The sequence below is a fragment of the Lolium rigidum genome, chromosome 1 (assembly GCF_022539505.1).
Source record: "Lolium rigidum isolate FL_2022 chromosome 1, APGP_CSIRO_Lrig_0.1, whole genome shotgun sequence".
In the NCBI taxonomy this organism is placed as follows: Eukaryota; Viridiplantae; Streptophyta; class Magnoliopsida; order Poales; family Poaceae; genus Lolium; species Lolium rigidum.
The window spans coordinates 15,568,473-15,592,413 of record NC_061508.1 but is presented as its reverse complement, the minus strand read 5'-3'; the positions used below and the strand labels follow the sequence as shown (position 1 = coordinate 15,592,413).

At 51.1% G+C, this 23,941-nt stretch overlaps 1 protein-coding gene across 1 annotated transcript; it reads left to right on the top strand.

Moving 5' to 3' along the window:
• Positions 1 to 562: 562 nt before the first annotated feature.
• LOC124704540 (4-hydroxyphenylpyruvate dioxygenase-like) lies at positions 563 to 1,913 on the top strand. Its single transcript, XM_047236814.1, has 2 exons — positions 563 to 1,644; positions 1,736 to 1,913. The coding sequence occupies exons 1-2, from the start codon at positions 563 to 565 to the stop codon at positions 1,911 to 1,913; spliced, it is 1,260 nt and encodes a 419-aa protein (XP_047092770.1).
• Positions 1,914 to 23,941: the final 22,028 nt, after the last annotated feature.

Sequence of the window (23,941 nt, the reverse complement as noted above, 5' to 3'; positions counted from 1 at the left end):
TCCAGCGCCGCCAATGCGGGCATGGGCGTGTACATGGACTCGACGTCGAAGTCGAAGGATGTCTGAACGCGCGAGCCCATAAGCGAGGAGTAGTACCCAGTGAGGACGGCTTCTTTTTGTTGATGGGTGTATACTGGCGCCCCGCGATCGTGGAGGACGCGGATGGTGTTTTTGCGGAGGCGAGCGGAGGCACAAGCATGGAAAAAACGAGTGTTTTCGTCTCCCAGCCGGCAGTACCGGATGGAGTATCGCTGGCGCCAGTAGAGGGACTTGGACTTCAGATGACGGGAGAGCTGTTCCTTGACCAAAGAACCCAACATCGCTTCCGCTGCCGATAAAATTAGAAATATTTACAATACTGAATCAACATGAATAGATTCATCATAAAGTACACTTTTTTACTATGTCCATTGTGAAGATGTAAATATTTTTTCTAAATATTTGATCAAAGTTAGTAAAATTTAATTTTCAAATAATCATTAGACGTCTTACATTCAGGGTGAAAAGAGTGTATATATATATATAGGGGCAACCAGACCCTCTCGTTTGCTCTCATCTCTGCATGTACGCAGCCACCTTGCCAGCACCCAACACCACCATGAGAGCCACCGCTCGCACGGACCGCTTCCAGGCGCACGCCTTCCACCACGTCGAGCTGTGGTGCGCCGACGCGGCCGGCGCCGCTAGCCGCTTCTCCTCCGCGCTTGGCGTGCCGCTCGCGGCGGTGTCCGACCTCTCCACCGGCAACTCCGCGCACGCCTCCCGCCTCCTCCGCTCCGGCTCTCTATCACTCCTCTTCACCTCCTCACACTCACAGCAGGAGCACCACATGGACGGCGCAACCATACCCTCCTTCTCCCCGAACGACGCGAGCCGCTTCGTCGCAGACCACGGCGGGCCCGCGGTGCGCGCCATCGCGGTCCGCGTCTCGGACGCAGCCGAGGCCTTCCGCGCCAGCGTCGACGCCGGCGCGCGCCCGGCCTTCGCCCCCGCCGACCTCGGCCTTGGCTTCTGCTTCGCCGAGGTGGAGCTCTACGGCGACGTCGTTCTGCGCTTCGTGAGCTGCCCGGCAGACAACGCCGTCGTCACCTTCCTCCCGGGGTTCGAGGATATCGACGTGGACAGCTCCGGCGCGGCTGACTATGGGCTGAGGCGGATCGACCACGTCGTCGGCTGCCTCCCGGAGCTGGCCCCGGTGGCCGAGTACATTGCCAGTTTCACGGGGTTCCACGAGTTCGTGGAGTTCACGGCGGAGGACGTGGGCACGGCGGAGAGCGGTCTGAACGTGGTGGTGCTCGCCAACAAGACGGAGACCGTGCTCCTGAACCTCACCGAGCCGGTGCATGGCACGAAGCGGCGCAGCCAGATACAGACGTACCTTGACCACCACGGCGGGCCAGGCGTGCAGCACATCGCGCTGGCCAGCGACGACGTGCTGGGCACGCTCAGGCAGATGATGCGGGCGGCCGGGGCCTTTGAGTTCCTAGAACCGCCCCCGCCAAACTACTACGACGGCGTACGGCGACGCGCCGGGGACGTGCTGTCTGAGGCCCAGATAAAGGGGTGCCAAGAGCTGGGCGTGCTGGTAGACAGGGATGACCAAGGAGTTTTGCTCCAAATCTTCACCAAGCCGGTGGGAGAGAGGTACCTAGCTCGTCATCGATCTGTCGTCTCACTTACAGTATTTTCTTTGTGATCGATGATCCCAGTAACAGTAACCTACATTTTTCTTCAGGCAAACACTTTTCCTGGAGGTGATCCAGCGGATCGGGTGCATGGAGAAAGACGAGGAGAGCGGGAGGGAGCAGCAGAGGGGTGGCTGCGGCGGCTTTGGCAAGGGAAACTTCCACGAGCTGTTCAAGGCCGTGGAGGAGTACGAGAAGTCTCTTGAGGCCAAGCTTGTTTGTCAGTAACTTGGGGGTGTGTAATCGTGTACATGATGGGATACGCTAAACCCGATCGATCGATCGATCTCCTCCTTCCGTGCAAATCATGGTTTGGTTTGTACCTACTACCTACCACATATAATATCCCCGTTCGTCAGGGTATGGCGCATATAAAATAAACTATCGCGCGCGGATTCGCGGTAGAGCTACCCCTCTTCCAAACACATCTAGAACCCTAGACCGTCGTGGCGTCCTCCTCCTTGATCCAAGCAAAGCAATGTCTTACTCTTGCAAAGCTCGGGTTGTTTCCGCATGTGTGTGGCACACATCTCTTTGGGGTACCATGCACATGGCGGCCCAACAATCCAACGAGCAAAACCACTCACTATAAGAATACGTGTACATGTTAGGCTAGACAAGGCCTCTACAACATCTTGTACTTCAAGTCTTTTTCCTCCATGTATTTTTATATATATGGATCTCACGAGGGTCATCGCAATAAACATGAAATATAATTTAGGGTTTTCCAACTTCTTATATGGTATCAGAGCTAGGAGGTCTTGAGTTCAAGATCTTGCTCGCGCAGTATTAAAAAAAGCAAAATATGCGGCTTGTGTATTGAACCTACACCATGGACTAAAATAGCCTAGACGTGAGAGGGAGTGTTGAATATAAATATAGTGCCTAGCCTCTTTCCATCAGATCAGTTTTTTTTTTTGATAATTGGCTAGTGCATCAATCTTATACTCACCAACTCTACTCGCTTCTTTCCATTCAACACCATCGGAGATCAACCGCTGATATGCGTGAAAGTAATTCCAACTTGAAGGAATTTTATTTTCACGTGTGTGTCACCAAATTCAAACTTGTTGCATCACCACTTTATCAGATTCAACATGGACAACTCTTGTCCATAACTCGATGTCAATCTCAAACGACCCGATCACTAACTTGAACATGGTGCCCACCAACACTACTTCAACATCCCTCCGCACTTGGTTGACCACATCTCCAACCATCAGTGGCCTATTATGTCATTGTGCTCCTTGCTTAATGCATGCCTTGCCTCTATAATCACGTCGAGCATCCTCACTCTTGGCGAAGATCTATTGGGTCGGTATCCCACACCGCCTCATGCCCCACTGCAGATAACGACTGGTCATACCCGACCGATGTTGAGTTCCATGTATCCCTTGAATCCTGAGCATGAGTTCAAATGGCGCGCCTTCCTGCTAAAATTGGCTTCAGTTCTCGATTCTTACATCGTAGCCCCTTCTCCACCTCGTGGCGTGTTAGCTTGGCACCATCATGCATTTCTCAGCATCTTTTCGTACGTGATCCTTAATGCTCGGCGCCTTATACGCAGGTCGCTCCTCCTTGCTGCCCGTCAATGCGTTCCAAGCCCTCCCATCAAACTGGCATAGAATAAACCCTCGTGCAAACTTGATCGGTATGTATCTCTTCTCTGCACACTTTCTCTTCTCTTGTCAATGTTTGAAAGTAGCTTCCACGTGCACCATAGCAAAAATAGGTCAAAACTTGATCCAGCCAAGCTACTCCCATGCAATGCACATGCATGGCCTTTGGCAACCCTCTTTTTTTCTCCAAACCAATCTCGCGGCTGCACTTTCCGATCAATCACACGCGCAGTACCTCGCGCGCGCTTGTTGTGGCCCAAACAGCTGGTGCCATAGCCAACAGCACGCCCACCTAAGCTTGTTACACTGGCCCAGCCCTACAGCCTCGCTTTGGGTTCGCTGCTCATGTACTTCCACTTGCTGTTTCGAAGAAAAAAAACATTACAACATATTTAGGCTAAATTAACAAGCTACTCTTCGATCTATAATAAGTGTTGGGTTTTTAATTTCTTATAGTTTGAACTAACACATCTACATCTAACACTGTTTTAGGGAACACGGCAATCTATATCCTCGCTCGCCCCCACAACTTGACCTATAGAAACACACATTTTTTCCGCCATCTTATTCCACATCATCCCTTTAAACTATAAGCTCCCTGCGAGGCAGATGCATATATCCGAGCGATTCGGGTAGCTGCTCTTGTATTCTCGCTTGAGTTGTTTTGGTACATGACGCATTGCCGAAAGTCTATTCCCCCAGTCTCTTTGCTCACATATGATACAACATCAGCACATTCCTAGTACCCTACATCAGAGCCAAATCCTCATCAGACTCTACTTCAATGAATTTTTTCCAAATTACTGTCATAGTACATGGCCACGATTTTCTCAAGATGCATTTGCTAATTAGAGAAATAAAAAAACTTCAATAAATTCTATAATTTTATTTAAAGATATCTTCTACATAAGCATATCATGCTAACTTTATCTATAAAAAGTTTTAGTATTTCTTTTATAAGTATTATTAAGTACTCCCTCTGTTCCATTCTATAGTGCCTATAGTTTTTTGGCACGGAAATTAGGCAAGAGTATTTTTTACACAAGACCCCTAGCTGAACGATTTGAGATCAACGTAAAATTTGGGAAATCTATATCTTCCTAACATACCATAACAAATTTGGGAGCTGGACGATTTGGGAGCTGAACGGGGAGGGGGGTAATTGAAAAAAAGCTAAACTACAACTTTATATTCTGAAACAAATACCAAAAATCTATAGGCACTATAGAAAGGAACGGAGGGAGTATAAGTAAAAGGTAATATTAATAAATAAGATTTGAGATTTTATGGATTTCCTAAAGTATACCTATTTACGTAAGCCCATTTAACTCAGAGGTTAGAGTGCAGCATTTCTAATGTGAGAGTCATCAGTTCAAAGTTGACTTTTTTTTGTTTATCGAAATTCTACGAAAAAGAATCTTTTTACGAATTAAATGGGAAGTCTAGTATATTTTATGTTTTCTATCTTACAATTTTGCTAGATACAAAACAATAAAATAAATAATAAATATATATGAAATACATATTTTAATGAAATTCTATTTTTTGCGGGGATAATCATTCCAATCCTGGGAGGGGTGGCGACACCCGTCCAAGCTGAGGGAAGCCAGCCAATTGAGTCAGTGAAACAACCGCATGAGGCGCACCCTAGCCTAGCTTCTCGGAGCTGCTATTGCGTTGGCCCACGAGTAAACTTGTTAAATTCCATGTGCAAGTCTCTTAGGGTTACTAATGCAACATCTACTATCAACTGGTAATCAACACTTGCGCTAAATCTAATTCTACCGCGGGGTAGGGTTTGAATTCGACACCCGTGTCGAATCTTCACGACAAATAAGGATGCCTCGGACATCCTACGGCTAGCAGCAACAATCACCATGATTACTAAGGGGATTCTAGTTGCTGATAAAAGTTAATTAAGAGGACAACTTATTACCCTTCTTTGACGATGAACGTTGCATCCTTCGATGCTTGAGCTGCGTTCTCTGCCCATGTGCCACCCCCACCCATGATCTCCAACCATGTTGTTTCCATCTCATCTCCCAGATCTGCTTCACATTCACCCGCCATAGCACGACTAAGCGCTGGTGGGTGGCGGTAGTGCCGGAAAACTGGTGGGGGCGAGGGGGCGTTGAAGATTCCATGAGAAGGATCGACATAGCCGAGGCAGAGAACGGCGGCCAAAGGGACAATGTGGAAGTGCATGACGGTGGGAGACGACACGGTGGTGAGGAGTGTGGCGACGATTTTGTGGATGTTGGTGTGTGGAGACTAGTTGTGGAACGTCATATATAGTAAATTGCCCAGGAAAATAAGGACTCTGGTCCAATCCTAAGTACTAAACCTCGTACGCCTCGTTTACTTCTGACGTGATGGGTCCCCTATGTAAGGATAATGCATCTGAACTTTGCGGTACAAGCAACGAAGACGAAATAAATTGTGTGGCATTTTGCCTGTAATTTGTTGACATGAAGAGTCTCTGCTCGAAATTGAGCATTCAAGCACATGTGCCATATATTGGTCGACTATCGACGAATTGAGCCCATCGCTAGTACTAGAAAATATCATTTATGGGGAGCCTAAGACGAATCAAAGAAGATCTTGATCGATCATCAACCGAGAGATCATCCCGTGATGGATGTCAGGTTGTCACTCAGCCCTGAGATGGATCAAACAAGAGTGAAGAGTGGGAAACCTCTCTCCCTGGTTTTTTAATTTGACATCTCAGGAAGTGTTTTCACACCATCGAGACATCGATTCACCTCATTCTCGAAGGAAGAGATCGGGCTTTCTGAGTTCTTTTACCCGGGCCACTCAGAAACAGTTATCAGTGCTGGAAATGTATCGAATTGCTAGACATATGAAGTGCTCCTATGTGTGCGGAAGTGCCAGCCCTACCGCAGACTGCAAGGAAGATGTTGTAGTAGTCGAGGTCGTACGTGGGAAGGAAGATGTCGTCGATCTTCTTGATTAGGTCGTCTTGGAGAGCGGTCATGTCCAGCCGCCACACCATGGTCGGGCTATCGATGGAGAGAACCCATAGATCGATCATTCGAGATTCTTCAATCGATCGAACGGTTGATATGACAGTGTGTGGATGCATATTCCTTCATGAGGATACAATGTAGTTATAAGCCTCAATTGAATGGCACCCCCATGTGAAACGAAGTGGCGGAAGTGGTCCTTCCGCGCCGACGTCTAGATCGGCGGAAATTGCCAACAACCGTGCTATTCACCCTGCATAGTGTACCGCCACGAAACAGTGACGTGTTGGAAAGAAAAATGTCATAGCTATAGCAAAAATCAATGTCTCAAACGGGGTCGAACCAGAGCTTGATATTTGCCGATCATAGCCACCGACGTTTTCCTAAATACGATCGTCGATTCGTCACAATACACAAAGCGATGAAGAAAGAAAAGAACAAGGATGACACCACTACTCGATACAAACGCACCATACTTAATGCAATTGTCTCGTTGTTTACAACTTAATACTCGGAGGGGTTCGGATGATAACCTCGAAGGTGGACTTTTTAGGCATAGATGCATGTCTGGATGGTGGTCTATGTACTTTATCGTAATGCCCCGATTAAATCTCATAGTACTCATCATGATATATGTATGTGCATTGTTATGCCTTCTTTATTTGTCAATTGCCCAACTGTAATTTGTTCACCCAACATCTGCTATCTTATGGGAGAGACACCACTAGTGAACCGTGGACCCCGGTCCTATTCCTTACATCTGAAATACAATCTATCGCAATTGTTCTTTACTCGTTCTTCACAAACAAACATCATCATCCACACTATACATCTAATCCTTTGTTTACATGCAAGCCGGTGAGATTGACAACCTCGCTGTTAAGTTGGGGCAAAGTACTTTGGTTGTGTTGTGCAGGTTCCACGTTGGCGCCGGAATCCCTGGTGTTGCGCCGCACTACACTCCTCCACCATCAACCTTCAACGTGCTTCTTGACTCCTACAGGTTCGATTAAACCTTGGTTTCTTACTGAGGGAAACTTGCTACTGTGCGCATCACACCTTCCTCTTGGGGTTCCCAACGGACGTGTCAACTACACGCATCAGGGGTCACAGGGCATCAAAATCCTCCCGGGACCAGAAAATATCGACTATAGCCCACGAAAACAGCCAGAAATGCTCGAAATCACGAGTTTGATTGTCCCGAGAGTATTTCGATGCCCCGTGACCCACGTTACACGACTCTAGCGGCATCATCAAAACTCGTGATTTCGAGCATTTCTTGCTATTTTCGTGGGCTATAATCCACGTTTTCGGTTCCCACGAGGATTTCGATGCCCTGTGACCCCCGGTACACGACTCTGGCGGCATCGTCGAAACTCGCGATTTCGCGCATTTCTGGCCGTTTTCGTTGGCTATAGTCCACGGTTTTCAGGTCACGGGATGATTTCGATGCCCTGTGACCCCCCGGTATACGACTCTAGCGGCTTCATTAAAACTCGTGATTTCAAGCATTTATGGCCGTTTTCGTGGGCTATGGTCCACGTTTTCGGGTCCGGGAGGATTTCGATGCCCCGTGACCCACGGTGACACGACTCTACCGGCATCGTCAAAAATCGTGATTTCGAGCATTTCGGCGTTTTCGTGGGCTATAGTCCACGTTTTCGGTTCCCACGAGGATTTCGATGCCATGTGACCCCGGTACACGACTCTAGCGGCATCGTCAAAACTCGTGATTTCGAGCATTTTGGCCGTTTCGTGGGCTATAGTCCACGATTTTCGAGTCTCGGGATGATTTCGATGCCTGTGACCCCGAGTACACGACTCTAGCGGCATCATTAAAACTCGTGATTTCAAATATTTATGGCCGTTTTCGTGGGCTATGGTCCACGTTTGGGTCCCGTGAGGATTTCGATGCCCCGTGACCCACGGTACACGACTCTACCGGCATCGTCAAAACTCGTGATTTCGAGCATTTACGGCTGTTTCGTGGGCTATACTCCACGGTTTCGGGTCCGGGAGGATTTCGATGCCCCGTGACCCACGGTACACGACTCTAGCGGCATTGTCAAAACTCGTGATTTCGAGCATTTCGGCGTTTTCGTGGGTTATAGTCCACGGTTTTCGAGTCCCGGGAGTATTTCGATGCCCGTGACCCACAGTACACGACTCTAGCAGCATCATCAAAAATCGTGATTTCAAGCATTTCGGCCGTTTCGTGGGCTATAGTCCACGATTTCAGGTCCCGGAGTATTTCGATGCCCGTGACCCACGGTACACGACTCTAGCGAGCATCATCAAAAATCGTGATTTCAAGCATTTCGGCCATTTCGTGGGCTATAGTCCACGGTTTCGGGTCCCGGGAGGATTTCGATGCCCGTGACCCACGGTACACGACTCTAGCGGCATCGTCAAAACTCGTGATTTCGAGCATTTCGGCTCTTTTCGTGGGCTATAGTCCACGTTTTCGAGTCCGGGAGGATTTTGATGCCCGTGACCCCAGGTACATGACTCTAGCGGCATCGTCAAAACTCGTGATTTCGAGCACTTCTAGCCGTTTCGTGGGCTATAGTCCATGTTTTCGGGTCCGGGAGAATTTCGATGCCCCGTGACCCACGGTACATGACTCTAGCGGCATCGTCAAAACTCGTGATTTCGAGCATTTCCGCCGTTTCGTGGGCTATAGTCCACGCTTTTGGTTCCCACGAGGATTTCGATGCCCTGTGACCCCGGTACACGACTCTAGCGGCATCGTCAAAACTCGTGATTTCGAGCATTTCGGCGTTTTCGTGGGCGCTATAGTCCACGATTTTCGGGTCCCGGGATGATTTCGATGCCCTGTGACCCCGGTACACGACTCTAGCGGCATCATTAAAACTCGTGATTTCAAGCATTTATGGCCGTTTTCGTGGGCTATAGTCCACGGTTTTCAGGTCACGGGATGATTTCGATGCCCTGTGACCCCCAGTATACGACTCTAGCGGCTTCATTAAAACTCGTGATTTCAAGCATTTATGGCCGTTTTCATGGGCTATGGTCCACGTTTTCGGGTCCGGGAGGATTTCGATGCCCCGTGACCCACGGTACACGACTCTACCGGCATCGTCAAAACTTGTGATTTCGAGCATTTCGGCCGTTTCGTGGGCTATAGTCCACGTTTTCGGTTCCCACGAGGATTTCGATGCCCCGTGACCCCCGGTACACGACTCTAGCGGCATCGTCAAAACTCGTGATTTCGAGCATTTCTGGCCGTTTTCGTGGGCTATAGTCCACGATTTTCGGGTCCCGGGATGATTTCGATGCCCTGTGACCCCCGATACACGACTCTAGCGGCATCATTAAAACTCGTGATTTCAAGCATTTATGGTCGTTTTCGTGGACTATTGCGCACTAGAGTCGTGTACCGGGGGTCACGGGGCATCGAAATCCTCCTAGGACCCGAAAACGTGGACTATAGCCCACGAAAACAGCCAGAAATGCTCGAAATCACGAGTTTTGATGATGCCGCTAGAGTCGTGTACCGTGGGTCACGGGCATCGAAATCCTCCCGAGACCCGAAACCGTGGACTATAGCTAACGAAAATGGCCGAAATGCTCGAAATCATGAGTTTTGACGATGACGCTAGAGTCATGAACCGGGGTCACGGGCATCGAAATCCTCGTGGGAACCGAAACGAGGACTATAGCCCACGAAAATAGCCAGAAATGCTCGAAATCACGCAGTTTTGACGATGCCGGTAGAGTCATGTACCGTGGGTCGGGGGCATCGAAATCCTCCCGGGACCCGAAAACGTGGACCATAGCCCACGAAAACGGCCATAAATGCTTGAAATCACAAGTTTTAATGATGCCGCTAGAGTCGTGTACCGTGGGTCACGGGGCATCGAAATACTCCCAAGGACCCGAAATCGTGGACTATAGCCCACGAAAACGGCCAGAAATGCTCGAGATCACGAGTTTTGACGATGCCGCTAGAGTCGTGTACCGTGGGTCACGGGGCATCGAAATCCTCCCGGGACCCGAAACCGTGGACTATAGCCCACGAAAATGGCCGAAATGCTTGAAATCACGAGTTTTGCCGATGCCGCTAGAGTCGTGTACCGTGGGTCACGGGGCATCAAAATACTCCCGGGACTCGAAATCGTGGACTATAGCCCACGCAAACGGCCAGAAATGCTTGAATTCACGAGTTTTGACAATGCCGCTAGAGTCGTGTACCGTGGGTCACGGGGCATCAAGATCCTCCCAGGACCGAAAACATGGACTATAGCCCACGAAAACAGCCGAAATGCTTGAAATCACGAGTTTTAATGATGCCGCTAGAGTCGTGTACCGTGAGTCCACGGGGCATCAAGATCCTCCCACGACCGTAAAACATGGACTATAGCCCACGAAAACAGCTGAAATGCGCGAAATCGCGAGTTTCGACGATGCCGCCGAAGTCGTGTACCGGGGTCACGGGCATCGAAATCCTCCCGAACTCGAAAACCGTGGACTATAGCCCACGAAAAAGGCCAGAAATGCTCGAGATCACGAGTTTTGACGATGCCGCTAGAGTCGTGTACCGTGGGTCACGGGCATCGAAATCCTCCTGGGACCAGAACGTGGACTATTGCCCACGAAACGGCCGAAATGCTTGAAATCACGCAGTTTTGATGATGCCGCTAGAGTCGTGTACCGTGGGTCACGGGGCATCGAAATACTCCGGGACCCGAAATCGTGGACTATAGCCCACGAAAGCGACCAGAAATGCTTGAATTCACGAGTTTTGACAATGCCGCTAGAGTCGTGTACCAGGGGTCACGGGGCATCAAGATCCTCCCAGGACCAGAAAACATGGACTATAGCCCACGAAAACAGCCAGAAATGCTTGAAATCACGAGTTTTAATGATGCCGCTAGAGTAGTGTACCGTGGGTCACAGGGCATCGAAATCCTCCTGGGACCCGAAACCGTGGACTATAGCCCACGAAAACGGCTAGAAATGCTCAAAATCACGAGTTTTGATGATGCCGCTAGAGTCGTGTACCCGAGGTCGAGGGCATCGAAATCCTCCGGGACTCGAAACCGTGGACTATAGCCCACGAAACGGCCGAAATGCCGGAGATCACGAGTTTTGACGATGCCGCTAGAGTCATGTACTTGGGGGTCACGGGGCATCGAAATCCTCCCGGGACCCGAAACCGTGGACTATAACCCACGAAACGGCCGAAATGCTCGAAATCACGAGTTCTGACGATGCCGGTAGAGTCGTGTACCGTGGGTCACGGGCAACGAAATCCTCCCGGGACTCGAAAACGTGGACCATAGCCCACGAAAACGGCCAGAAATGCTTGAAATCACGAGTTTTAATGATGCCGCTAGAGTCATGTACCGGGGTCACAAGGCATCGAAATCATCCCTGTACTCGAAAATCGTGGACTATAGCCCACGAAAACGGCAGAAATGCTTGAAATCACGATTTTTGACGATGCCACTAGAGTCGTGTACCAGGGTCACGGGCATAGAAATCCTCCCGGGACTCGAAACCGTGGACTATAGCCCACGAAAACGCCAAAATGCTTGAAATCACGAGTTTTAATGATGCCGCTAAAGACGTGTACCGGGGTTCACAGGGCATCGAAATCATCCCGGGACCCGAAAATCGTGGACTATAGCCCACGAAAACGGCCAGAAATGCTCGAAATCACGAGTTTTGACGATGCCGGTAGAGTCGTGTACCGTGGGTCACGGGGCAACGAAATCCTCCGGGACCCGAAAACGTGGACCATAGCCCACGAAAACGGCCATACATGCTTGAAATCACGAGTTTTAATGATGCCGCTAGAGACGTGTACCGGGGGTCACAGGGCATCGAAATCCTCGTGGGAACCGAAAACGTGGACTATAGACCACGAAACGGCCAGAAATGCTCGAAATCACGAGTTTTGACGATGCCGCTAGAGTCATGTACCGGGGTCACGGGGCATCGAAATCCTCCCGGGACCCGAAAACATGAACTATAGCCCACGAAAACGGGCAGAAATGCTCGAGATCACGAGTTTTGACGATGCCGCTAGAGTCATGTACCGGGTGTCACGGGGCATCAAAATCCTCCCGGAACCGAAAACGTGGACTATAGCCCACGAAAATAGCAAGAAATGCTCGAAATAACGAGTTTTGATGATGCCGGTAGAGTCATGTACCGGGGTCACGTGGCATCAAAATCCTCCCGGAACCAAAACGTGGACTATAGCCCACGAAAACAGCCAGAAATGCTCGAAATCACGAGTTTTGACGATGCCGCTAGAGTAGTGTACCGGGGTTCACAGGGCATCGAAATCATCCCGGGACCCGAAAATCGTGGACTATAGCCCACGAAAACGGCCAGAAATGCTCGAAATCACGAGTTTTGACGATGCCGGTAGAGTCGTGTACCGGGGGTCACGGGGCATCGAAATCCTCGTGGGAACCGAAAACGTGGACTATAGCCCATGAAAACGGCTAGAAATGCTCGAAATCACGAGTTTTGACGATGCCGCTAGAGTCGTGTACCGGGGGTCACGGGACATCGAAATCCTCGTGGGAACCGAAAGCGTGGACTATAGCCCACGAAAACGGCCAGAAATGCTCGAAATCACGAGTTTTGACGATGCCGGTAGAGTCGTGTACCGTGGGTCACGGGGCAACGAAATCCTCCCGGGACCCGAAACGTGGACCATAGCCCACGAAAACGGCCATAAATGCTTGAAATCACGAGTTTTAATGATGCCGCTAGAGACGTGTACCGGGGTCACAGGGCATCGAAATCATCCGGGGACCCGAAAATCGTGGACTATAGCCCACGAAAACGGCCGGAAATGCTCGAAATCACGAGTTTTGATGATGCCGCTAGAGTCGTGTACCGTGGGTCACGGGGCATCGAAATCCTCCCGGGACCCGAAACCGTGGACTATAGCTAACGAAAACGGCCAGAAATGCTCGAAATCATGAGTTTTGACGATGACGCTAGAGTCGTGAACCGGGGGTCACGGGGCATCGAAATCCTCGTGGGAACCGAAAACGAGGACTATAGCCCACGAAAATAGCCAGAAATGCTCGAAATCACGAGTTTTGACGATGCCGGTAGAGTCATGTACCGTGGGTCGGGGGCATCGAAATCCTCCCGGGACCCGAAAACGTGGACCATAGCCCACGAAAACGGCCAGAAATGCTCGAAATCACGAGTTTTGAGGATGCCGCTAGAGTCATGTACCGGGGGTCACGGGGCATCGAAATCCTCCCTGGACCCGAAAACATGGACTATAGCCCACGAAAACGGGCAGAAAAGCTCGAGATCATGATTTTTTTGACGATGCCGCTAGAGTCATGTACCGGGGGTCACTAAGCATCAAAATCCTCCCGGGAACCGAAAACGTGGACTATAGCCCACGAAAACAGCAAGAAATGCTCGAAATCACGAGTTTTGATGATGCCGCTAGAGTCATGTACCGGGGTCACGTGGCATCAAAATCCTCCCGGGAACCAAAAACGTGGACTATAGCCCACGAAAACAGCCACAAATGCTCGAAATCACGAGTTTTGACGATGCCGCTAGAGTAGTGTACCGGGGTTCACAGGGCATCGAAATCATCCCGGGACCCAAAAATCGTGGACTATAGCCCACGAAAACGGCCAGAAATGCTCGAAATCACGAGTTTTGACGATGCCGGTAGAGTCGTGTACCGGGGTCACGGGGCATCGAAATCCTCGTGGGAACCGAAAACGTGGACTATAGCCCATGAAAACGGCTAGAAATGCTCGAAATCACGAGTTTTGACGATGCCGCTAGAGTCGTGTACCGGGGGTCACGGGACATCGAAATCCTCGTGGGAACCGAAACGTGGACTATAGCCCACGAAAACGGCCAGAAATGCTCGAAATCACGAGTTTTGACGATGCCGGTAGAGTCGTGTACCGTGGGTCACGGGGCAACGAAATCCTCCCGGGACCCGAAACCGTGGACCATAGCCCACGAAAACGGCCATAAATGCTTGAAATCACGAGTTTTAATGATGCCGCTAGAGACGTGTACCGGGGGTCACAGGGCATCGAAATCATCCAGGGACCCGAAAATCGTGGACTATAGCCCACGAAAACGGCCAGAAATGCTCGAAATCACGAGTTTTGATGATGCCGCTAGAGTCGTGTACCGTGGGTCACGGGGCATCGAAATCCTCCCAGGACCCGAAACCGTGGACTATAGCTAACGAAAACGGCCAGAAATGCTCGAAATCATGAGTTTTGACGATGACGCTAGAGTCGTGAACCGGGGTCACGAGGCATCGAAATCCTCGTGGGAACCGAAAACGAGGACTATAGCCCACGAAAATAGCCAGAAATGCTCGAAATCACGAGTTTTGACGATGCCGGTAGAGTCATGTACCGTGGGTCGTGGGGCATCGAAATCCTCCTGGGACCCAAAACGTGGACCATAGCCCACGAAAACGGCCAGAAATGCTCGAAATCACGAGTTTTGACGATGCCGCTAGAGTCATGTACCGGTCACGGGGCATCGAAATCCTCCTGGGACCCGAAAACATGAACTATAGCCCACGAAAACGGGCAGAAATGCTCGAGATCACGAGTTTTGACGATGCCGCTAGAGTCATGTACCGGGGGTCACGGGCATCAAAATCCTCCCGGGAACCGAAAACGTGGACTATAGCCCACGAAAATAGCAAGAAATGCTCGAAATAACGAGTTTTGATGATGCCGGTAGAGTCATGTACCGGGGGTCACGTGGCATCAAAATCCTCCCGGGAACCAAAAACGTGGACTATAGCCCACGAAAACAGCCAGAAATGCTCGAAATCACGAGTTTTGACGATGCCGCTAGAGTCGTGTACCGGGGTTCACAGGGCATCGAAATCATCCGGGACCCGAAAATCGTGGACTATAGCCCACGAAAACGGCCAGAAATGCTCGAAATCACGAGTTTTGACGATGCCGGTAGAGTCGTGTACCAGGGGTCACGGGGCATCGAAATCCTCGTGGGAACCGAAAACATGGACTATAGCCCATGAAAACGGCTAGAAATGCTCGAAATCACGAGTTTTGACGATGCCGCTAGAGTCGTGTACCGGGGGTCACGGGACATCGAAATCCTCGTGGGAACCGAAAACGTGGACTATAGCCCACGAAAACGGCCAGAAATGCTCGAAATCACGAGTTTTGACGATGCCGGTAGAGTCGTGTACCGTGGGTCACGGGCAACGAAATCCTCCCGGGACCCGAAAACGTGGACCATAGCCCACGAAAACGGCCATAAATGCTTGAAATCACGAGTTTTAATGATGCCGCTAGAGTCGTGTACCGGGGGTCACAGGGCATCGAAATCATCCCTGGACCCGAAAATCGTGGACTATAGCCCACGAAAACGGCCGAAATGCTCGAAATCACGAGTTTTGATGATGCCGCTAGAGTCGTGTACCGTGGGTCACGGGGCATCGAAATCATCCGGGACCCGAAAATCGTGGACTATAGCCCACGAAAACGGCCAGAAATGCTCGAAATCACGAGTTTTGACGATGCCGGTAGAGTCGTGTACCGAGGTCACGGGGCATCGAAATCCTCGTGGGAACCGAAACGTGGACTATAGCCCATGAAAACGGCTAGAAATGCTCGAAATCACGAGTTTTGACGATGCCGCTAGAGTCGTGTACCGGGAGTCACGGGACATCGAAATCCTCGTGGGAACCGAAAACGTGGACTATAGCCCACGAAAACGGCCAGAAATGCTCGAAATCACGAGTTTTGACGATGCCGGTAGAGTCGTGTACCGTGGGTCACGGGCAACGAAATCCTCCCGGGACCCGAAAACGTGGACTATAGCCCACGAAAACGGCCAGAAATGCTCGATATCACGAGTTTTGACGATGCCGCTAGAGTCGTGTACCGTGGGTCACGGGGCATCGAAATCCTCCCGGGACCCGAAACCGTGGACTATAGCCCACGAAAAGGCCGGAAATGCTTGAAATCACGAGTTTTGTTGATGCCGCTAGAGTCGTGTACCGTGGGTCACGGGGCATCAAAATACTCCCGGGACCCGAAATCGTGGACTATTGCCCACGAAAACGGCCGAAATGCTTGAAATCACGAGTTTTGATGATGCCGCTAGAGTCGTGTACCATGGGTCACGGGGCATCGAAATACTCCCGGACCCGAAATCGTGGACTATAGCCCACGAAAACGGCCAGAAATGCTTGAATTCACGAGTTTTGACAATGCCGCTAGAGTCGTGTACCGGGGTCACGGGGCATCAAGATCCTCCCAGGACCAGAAAACATGGACTATAGCCCACGAAAACAGCCGGAAATGCTCGAAATCACGAGTTTTGCCGATGCCGCTAGAGTCATGTACCGTGGGTCACGGGGCATCAAAATACTCCCGGGACCCGAAATCGTGGACTATTGCCCACGAAAACGGCCAGAAATGCTTGAAATCACGAGTTTTGATGATGCCGCTAGAGTCGTGTACCATGGGTCACGGGGCATCGAAATACTCCTGGGACCCGAAATCGTGGACTATAGCCCACGAAAACGGCCAGAAATGCTTGAATTCACGAGTTTTGACAATGCCGCTAGAGTCGTGTACCAGGGGTCACGGGGCATCAAGATCCTCCCAGGACCAGAAAACATGGACTATAGCCCACGAAAACAGCCAGAAATGCTTGAAATCACGAGTTTTAATGATGCCGCTAGATTAGTGTACCGTGGGTCACGGGGCATCGAAATCCTCCTGGGACCCGAAACCGTGGACTATAGCCCACGAAAACGGCTAGAAATGCTCAAAATCACGAGTTTTGATGATGCCGCTAGAGTCGTGTACCCGGGGTCAAGGGGCATCGAAATCCTCCGGGACCCGAAAACGTGGACTATAGCCCACGAAAACGGCCAGAAAGGCTCGAAATCACGAGTTTTGACGATGCCGCTAGAGTCATGTACTGGGGGTCACGGGGCATCGAAATCCTCCCAGGACCCGAGAACCGTGGACTATAACCCACGAAAACGGCCAGAAATGCTCGAAATCACGAGTTCTGACGATGCCGGTAGAGTCGTGTACCGTGGGTCACGGGGCAACGAAATCCTCCGGGACCGAAACGTGGACCGTAGCCCACGAAAACGGCCGAAATGCTTGAAATCACGAGTTTTAATGATGCCGCTAGAGTCGTGTACCGGGGTCACAAGGCATCGAAATCATCCCTGTACTCGAAAATCGTGGACTATAGCCCACGAAACGGCCAGAAATGCTTGAAATCACGATTTTTGACGATGCCACTAGAGTCGTGTACCAGGGGTCACGGGGCATAGAAATCCTCCTGGGACCCGAAACCGTGGACTATAGCCCACGAAAACGGCCATAAATGCTTGAAATCACGAGTTTTAATGATGCCGCTAAAGACGTGTACCGGGGTTCACAGGGCATCGAAATCATCCCGGGACCCGAAAATCGTGGACTATAGCCCACGAAAACGGCCGAAATGCTCGAAATCACGAGTTCGACGATGCCGAGTAGAGTCGTGTACCGTGGGTCACGGGGCAACGAAATCCTCCCGGGACCCGAAACGTGGACCATAGCCCACGAAAACGGCCATACATGCTTGAAATCACGAGTTTTAATGATGCCGCTAGAGACGTGTACCGGGGTCACAGGGCATCGAAATCCTCGTGGGAACCGAAAACGTGGACTATAGACCACGAAAACGGCAGAAATGCTCGAAATCACGAGTTTTGACGATGCCGCTAGAGTCATGTACCGGGGTCACGGGGCATCGAAATCCTCCCGGGACCCGAAAACATGAACTATAGCCCACGAAAACGGGCAGAAATGCTCGAGATCACGAGTTTTGACGATGCCGCTAGAGTCATGTACCGGGGGTCACGGGGCATCAAAATCCTCCGGGAACCGAAAACGTGGACTATAGCCCACGAAAATAGCAAGAAATGCTCGAAATAACGAGTTTTGATGATGCCGGTAGAGTCATGTACCGGGGGTCACGGGGCATCAAAATCCTCCCGGGACCCAAAAACGTGGACTATAGCCCACGAAAACAGCCAGAAATGCTCGAAATCACGAGTTTTGACGATGCCGCTAGAGTAGTGTACCGAGGTTCACAGGGCATCGAAATCATCCCGGGACCCGAAAATCGTGGACTATAGCCCACGAAAACGGCCAGAAATGCTCGAAATCACGATTTTTGACGATGCCGGTAGAGTCGTGTACCGGGGGTCACGGGGCATCGAAATCCTCGTGGGAACCGAAAGCGTGGACTATAGCCCATGAAAACGGCTAGAAATGCTCGAAATCACGAGTTTTGACGATGCCGCTAGAGTCGTGTACCGGGGGTCACGGGACATCGAAATCCTCGTGGGAACCGAAAACGTGGACTATAGCCCACGAAAACGGCCAGAAATGCTCGAAATCACGAGTTTTGACGATGCCGGTAGAGTCGTGTACCGTGGGTCACGGGGCAACGAAATCCTCCCGGACCCGAAAACGTGGACCATAGCCCACGAAAACGGCCATAAATGCTTGAAATCACGAGTTTTAATGATGCCGCTAGAGACGTGTACCAGGGGTCACGGGGCATCGAAATCCTCGTGGGAACCGAAAACGTGGACTATAGACCACGAAAACGGCCAGAAATGCTCGAAATCACGAGTTTTGACGATGCCGCTAGAGTCATGTACCGGTCACGGGGCATCGAAATCCTCCCGGGACCCGAAAACATGAACTATAGCCCACGAAAACGGGCAGAAATGCTCGAGATCACGAGTTTTGACGATGCCGCTAGAGTCCTGTACCGGGTGTCACGTGGCATCAAAATCCTCCCGGGAACCGAAAACGTGGACTATAGCCCACGAAAATAGCAAGAAATGCTCGAAATCACGAGTTTTGATGATGCCGGTAGAGTCATGTACCGGGGGTCACGTGGCATCAAAATCCTCCCGGGACCCAAAAACGTGGACTATAGCCCACGAAAACAGCCAGAAATGCTCGAAATCACGAGTTTTGACGATGCCGCTAGAGTAGTGTACCGGGGTTCACAGGGCATCGAAATCATCCCGGGACCCGAAAATCGTGGACGCCCACGAAAACGGCCAGAAATGCTCGAAATCACGAGTTTTGACGATGCCGGTAGAGTCGTGTACCGGAGGTCACGGGGCATCGAAATCCTCGTGGGAACCGAAAACGTGGACTATAGCCCATGAAAACGGCTAGAAATGCTCGAAATCACGAGTTTTGACGATGCCGCTAGAGTCGTGTACCGGGGGTCACGGGACATCGAAATCCTCGTGGGAACCGAAAACGTGGACTATAGCCCACGAAAGCGGCCGGAAATGCTCGAAATCACGAGTTTTGACGATGCCGGTAGAGTCGTGTACCGTGGGTCACGGGGCAACGAAATCCTCCCGGGACCCGAAAGCGTGGACCATAGCCCACGAAAACGGCCATAAATGCTTGAAATCACGAGTTTTAATGATGCCGCTAGAGACGTGTACGGGGGTCACAGGGCATCGAAATCATCCAGGGACCCGAAAATCGTGGACTATAGCCCACGAAAACGGCCAGAAATGCTCGAAATCACGAGTTTTGATGATGCCGCTAGAGTCGTGTACCGTGGGTCACGGGGCATCGAAATCCTCCCGGGACCCGAAACCGTGGACTATAGCTGACGAAAACGGCCAGAAATGCTCGAAATCACGAGTTTTGACGATGACGCTAGAGTCGTGAACCGGGGTCACGGGGCATCGAAATCCTCGTGGGAACCGAAACGAGGACTATAGCCCACGAAAATAGCCAGAAATGCTCGAAATCACGAGTTTTGACGATGCCGGTAGAGTCATGTACCGTGGGTCGGGGGGATCGAAATCCTCCCGGGACCCGAAACGTGGACCATAGCCCACGAAACGGCCATAAATGCTTGAAATCACAAGTTTTAATGATGCCGCTAGAGTCGTGTACCGTGGGTCACGGGGCATCGAAATACTCCCGGGACCCGAAATCGTGCACTATAGCCCACGAAAACGGCCAGAAATGCTCGAGATCACGAGTTTTGACGATGCCGCTAGAGTCGTGTACCGTGGGTCACGGGGCATCGAAATCCTCCCGGGACCCGAAACCGTGGACTATAGCCCACGAAACGGCCAGAAATGCTTGAAATCACGAGTTTTGCTGATGCCGCTAGAGTCGTGTACCGTGGGTCACGGGGCATCAAAATACTCCCGGGACCCGAAATCGTGGACTATTGCCCACGAAAACGGCCAGAAATGCTTGAAATCACGAGTTTTGATGATGCCGCTAGAGTCGTGTACCATGGGTCACGGGGCATCGAAATACTCCCGGGACCCGAAATCGTGGACTATAGCCCACGAAAACGGCCAGAAATGCTTGAATTCACGAGTTTTGACAATGCCGCTAGAGTCGTGTACCAGGGGTCACGGGGCATCAAGATCCTCCCAGGACCAGAAAACATGGACTATAGCCCACGAAAACAGCCAGAAATGCTTGAAATCACGAGTTTTGCTGATGCCGCTAGAGTCGTGTACCGTGGGTCACGGGGCATCAAAATACTCCCGGGACCCGAAATCGTGGACTATTGCCCACGAAAACGGCCAGAAATGCTTGAAATCACGAGTTTTGATGATGCCGCTAGAGTCGTGTACCATGGGTCACGGGGCATCGAAATACTCCCGGGACCCGAAATCGTGGACTATAGCCCACGAAAACGGCCCGAAATGCTTGAATTCACGAGTTTTGACAATGCCGCTAGAGTCGTGTACCGGGGTCACGGGGCATCAAGATCCTCCCAGGACCAGAAAACATGGACTATAGCCCACGAAAACAGCCGGAAATGCTTGAAATCACGAGTTTTAATGATGCCGCTAGATTAGTGTACCGTGGGTCACGGGGCATCGAAATCCTCCCGGGACCCGAAACCGTGGACTATAGCCCACGAAAACGGCTAGAAATGCTCAAAATCACGAGTTTTGATGATGCCGCTAGAGTCGTGTACCCGGGGTCACAGGGCATCGAAATCCTCCCGGGACCCGAAAACCGTGGACTATAGCCCACGAAAACGGCCAGAAATGCTCGAGATCACGAGTTTTGACGATGCCGCTAGAGTCATGTACTGGGGGTCACGGGGCATCGAAATCCTCCCGGGACCCGAAAACCGTGGACTATAACCCACGAAAACGGCCAGAAATGCTCGAAATCACGAGTTTTGACGATGCCGGTAGAGTCGTGTACCGTGGGTCACGGGGCAACGAAATCCTCCCGGGACCCGAAAACGTGGACCATAGCCCACGAAAACGGCCAGAAATGCTTGAAATCACGAGTTTTAATGATGCCGCTAGAGTCGTGTACCGGGGGTCACAAGGCATCGAAATCATCCCTGGACCCGAAAATCGTGGACTATAGCCCACGAAAACGGCCAGAAATGCTTGAAATCACGATTTTTGACGATGCCACTAGAGTCGTGTACCAGGGTCACGGGGCATAGAAATCCTCCCGGGACCCGAAACCGTGGACTATAGCCCACGAAAACGGCCATAAATGCTTGAAATCACGAGTTTTAATGATGCCGCTAGAGACGTGTACCGGGGTTCACAGGGCATCGAAATCATCCCGGGACCCGAAAATCGTGGACTATAGCCCACGAAAACGGCCAGAAATGCTCGAAATCACGAGTTCTGACGATGCCGGTAGAGTCGTGTACCGTGGGTCACGGGCAACGAAATCCTCCCGGGACCCGAAAACGTGGACCATAGCCCACGAAAACGGCCATAAATGCTTGAAATCACGAGTTTTAATGATGCCGCTAGAGACGTGTACCGGGGGTCACAGGGCATCGAAATCCTCGTGGGAACCGAAAACGTGGACTATAGACCACGAAAACGGCCAGAAATGCTCGAAATCACGAGTTTTGACGATGCCGCTAGAGTCATGTACCGGGGGTCACGGGGCATCGAAATCCTCCCGGGACCCGAAAACATGAACTATAGCCCACGAAAACGGGCAGAAATGCTCGAGATCACGAGTTTTGACGATGCCGCTAGAGTCATGTACCGGGTGTCACGGGGCATCAAAATCCTCCCGGGAACCGAAAACGTGGACTATAGCCCACGAAAATAGCAAGAAATGCTCGAAATCACGAGTTTTGATGATGCCGGTAGAGTCATGTACCGGGGGTCACGTGGCATCAAAATCCTCCCGGGACTCCAAAAACGTGGACTATAGCCCACGAAAGCAGCCAGTAAATGCTCGAAATCACGAGTTTTGACGATGCCGCTAGAGTAGTGTACCGGGGTTCACAGGGCATCGAAATCATCCCGGGACCCGAAAATCGTGGACTATAGCCCACGAAAACGGCCAGAAATGCTCGAAATCACGAGTTTTGACGATGCCGGTAGAGTCGTGTACCGGGGGTCACGGGGCATCGAAATCCTCGTGGGAACCGAAAACGTGGACTATAGCCCATGAAAACGGCTAGAAATGCTCGAAATCACGAGTTTTGACGATGCCGCTAGAGTCGTGTACCGGGAGTCACGGGACATCGAAATCCTCGTGGGAACCGAAAACGTGGACTATAGCCCACGAAAACGGCCGGAAATGCTCGAAATCACGAGTTTTGACGATGCCGGTAGAGTCGTGTACCGTGGGTCACGGGGCAACGAAATCCTCCCGGGACCCGAAAACGTGGACCATAGCCCACGAAAACGGCCATAAATGCTTGAAATCACGAGTTTTAATGATGCCGCTAGAGACGTGTACCGGGGGTCACGGGGCATCGAAATCATCCCGGGACCCAAAAATCGTGGACTATAGCCCACGAAAACGGCGAGAAATGCTCGAAATCACGAGTTTTGACGATGCCGCTAGAGTCGTGTACCGGGGGTCACGGGGCATCGAAATCCTCGTGGGAACCGAAAACGTGGACTATAGCCCACGAAAACGGCCGTAAATGCTCGAAATCACGAGTTTTGACGATGCCACTAGAGTCATGTACCGGGGGTCACGGGGCATCGAAATCCTCCCGGGACCCGAAAACATGAACTATAGCCCACGAAAACGGGCAGAAATGCTCGAGATCACGAGTTTTGACGATGCCGCTAGAGTCATGTACCGGGTGTCACGGGCATCAAAATCCTCCCGGGAACCGAAAACGTGGACTATAGCCCACGAAAATAGCAAGAAATGCTCGAAATCACGAGTTTTGATGATGCCGGTAGAGTCATGTACCGGGGGTCACGTGGCATCAAAATCCTCCCGGGACCCGAAAACGTGGACTATAGCCCACGAAAACAGCCGAAATGCTCGAAATTTGACGATGCCGCTAGAGTCGTGTACCGTGGGTCAAGGGGCATCGAAATCCTCCTGGGACCCAAAACCGTGGACTATAGCCCACGAAAATGGCCAGAAATGCTTGAAATCACGAGTTTTGATGATCCCGCTAGAGTCGTATACCGTGGTCACGGGCATCGAAATACTCCCGGGACCCGAAAACGTGGACCATAGCCCACGAAAACGGCCATAAATGCTTGAAATCACGAGTTTTAATGATGCCGCTAGAGTCGTGTACCGGGGGTCACGAGGCATCGAAATCATCCCTGGACCCGAAAATCGTGGACTAT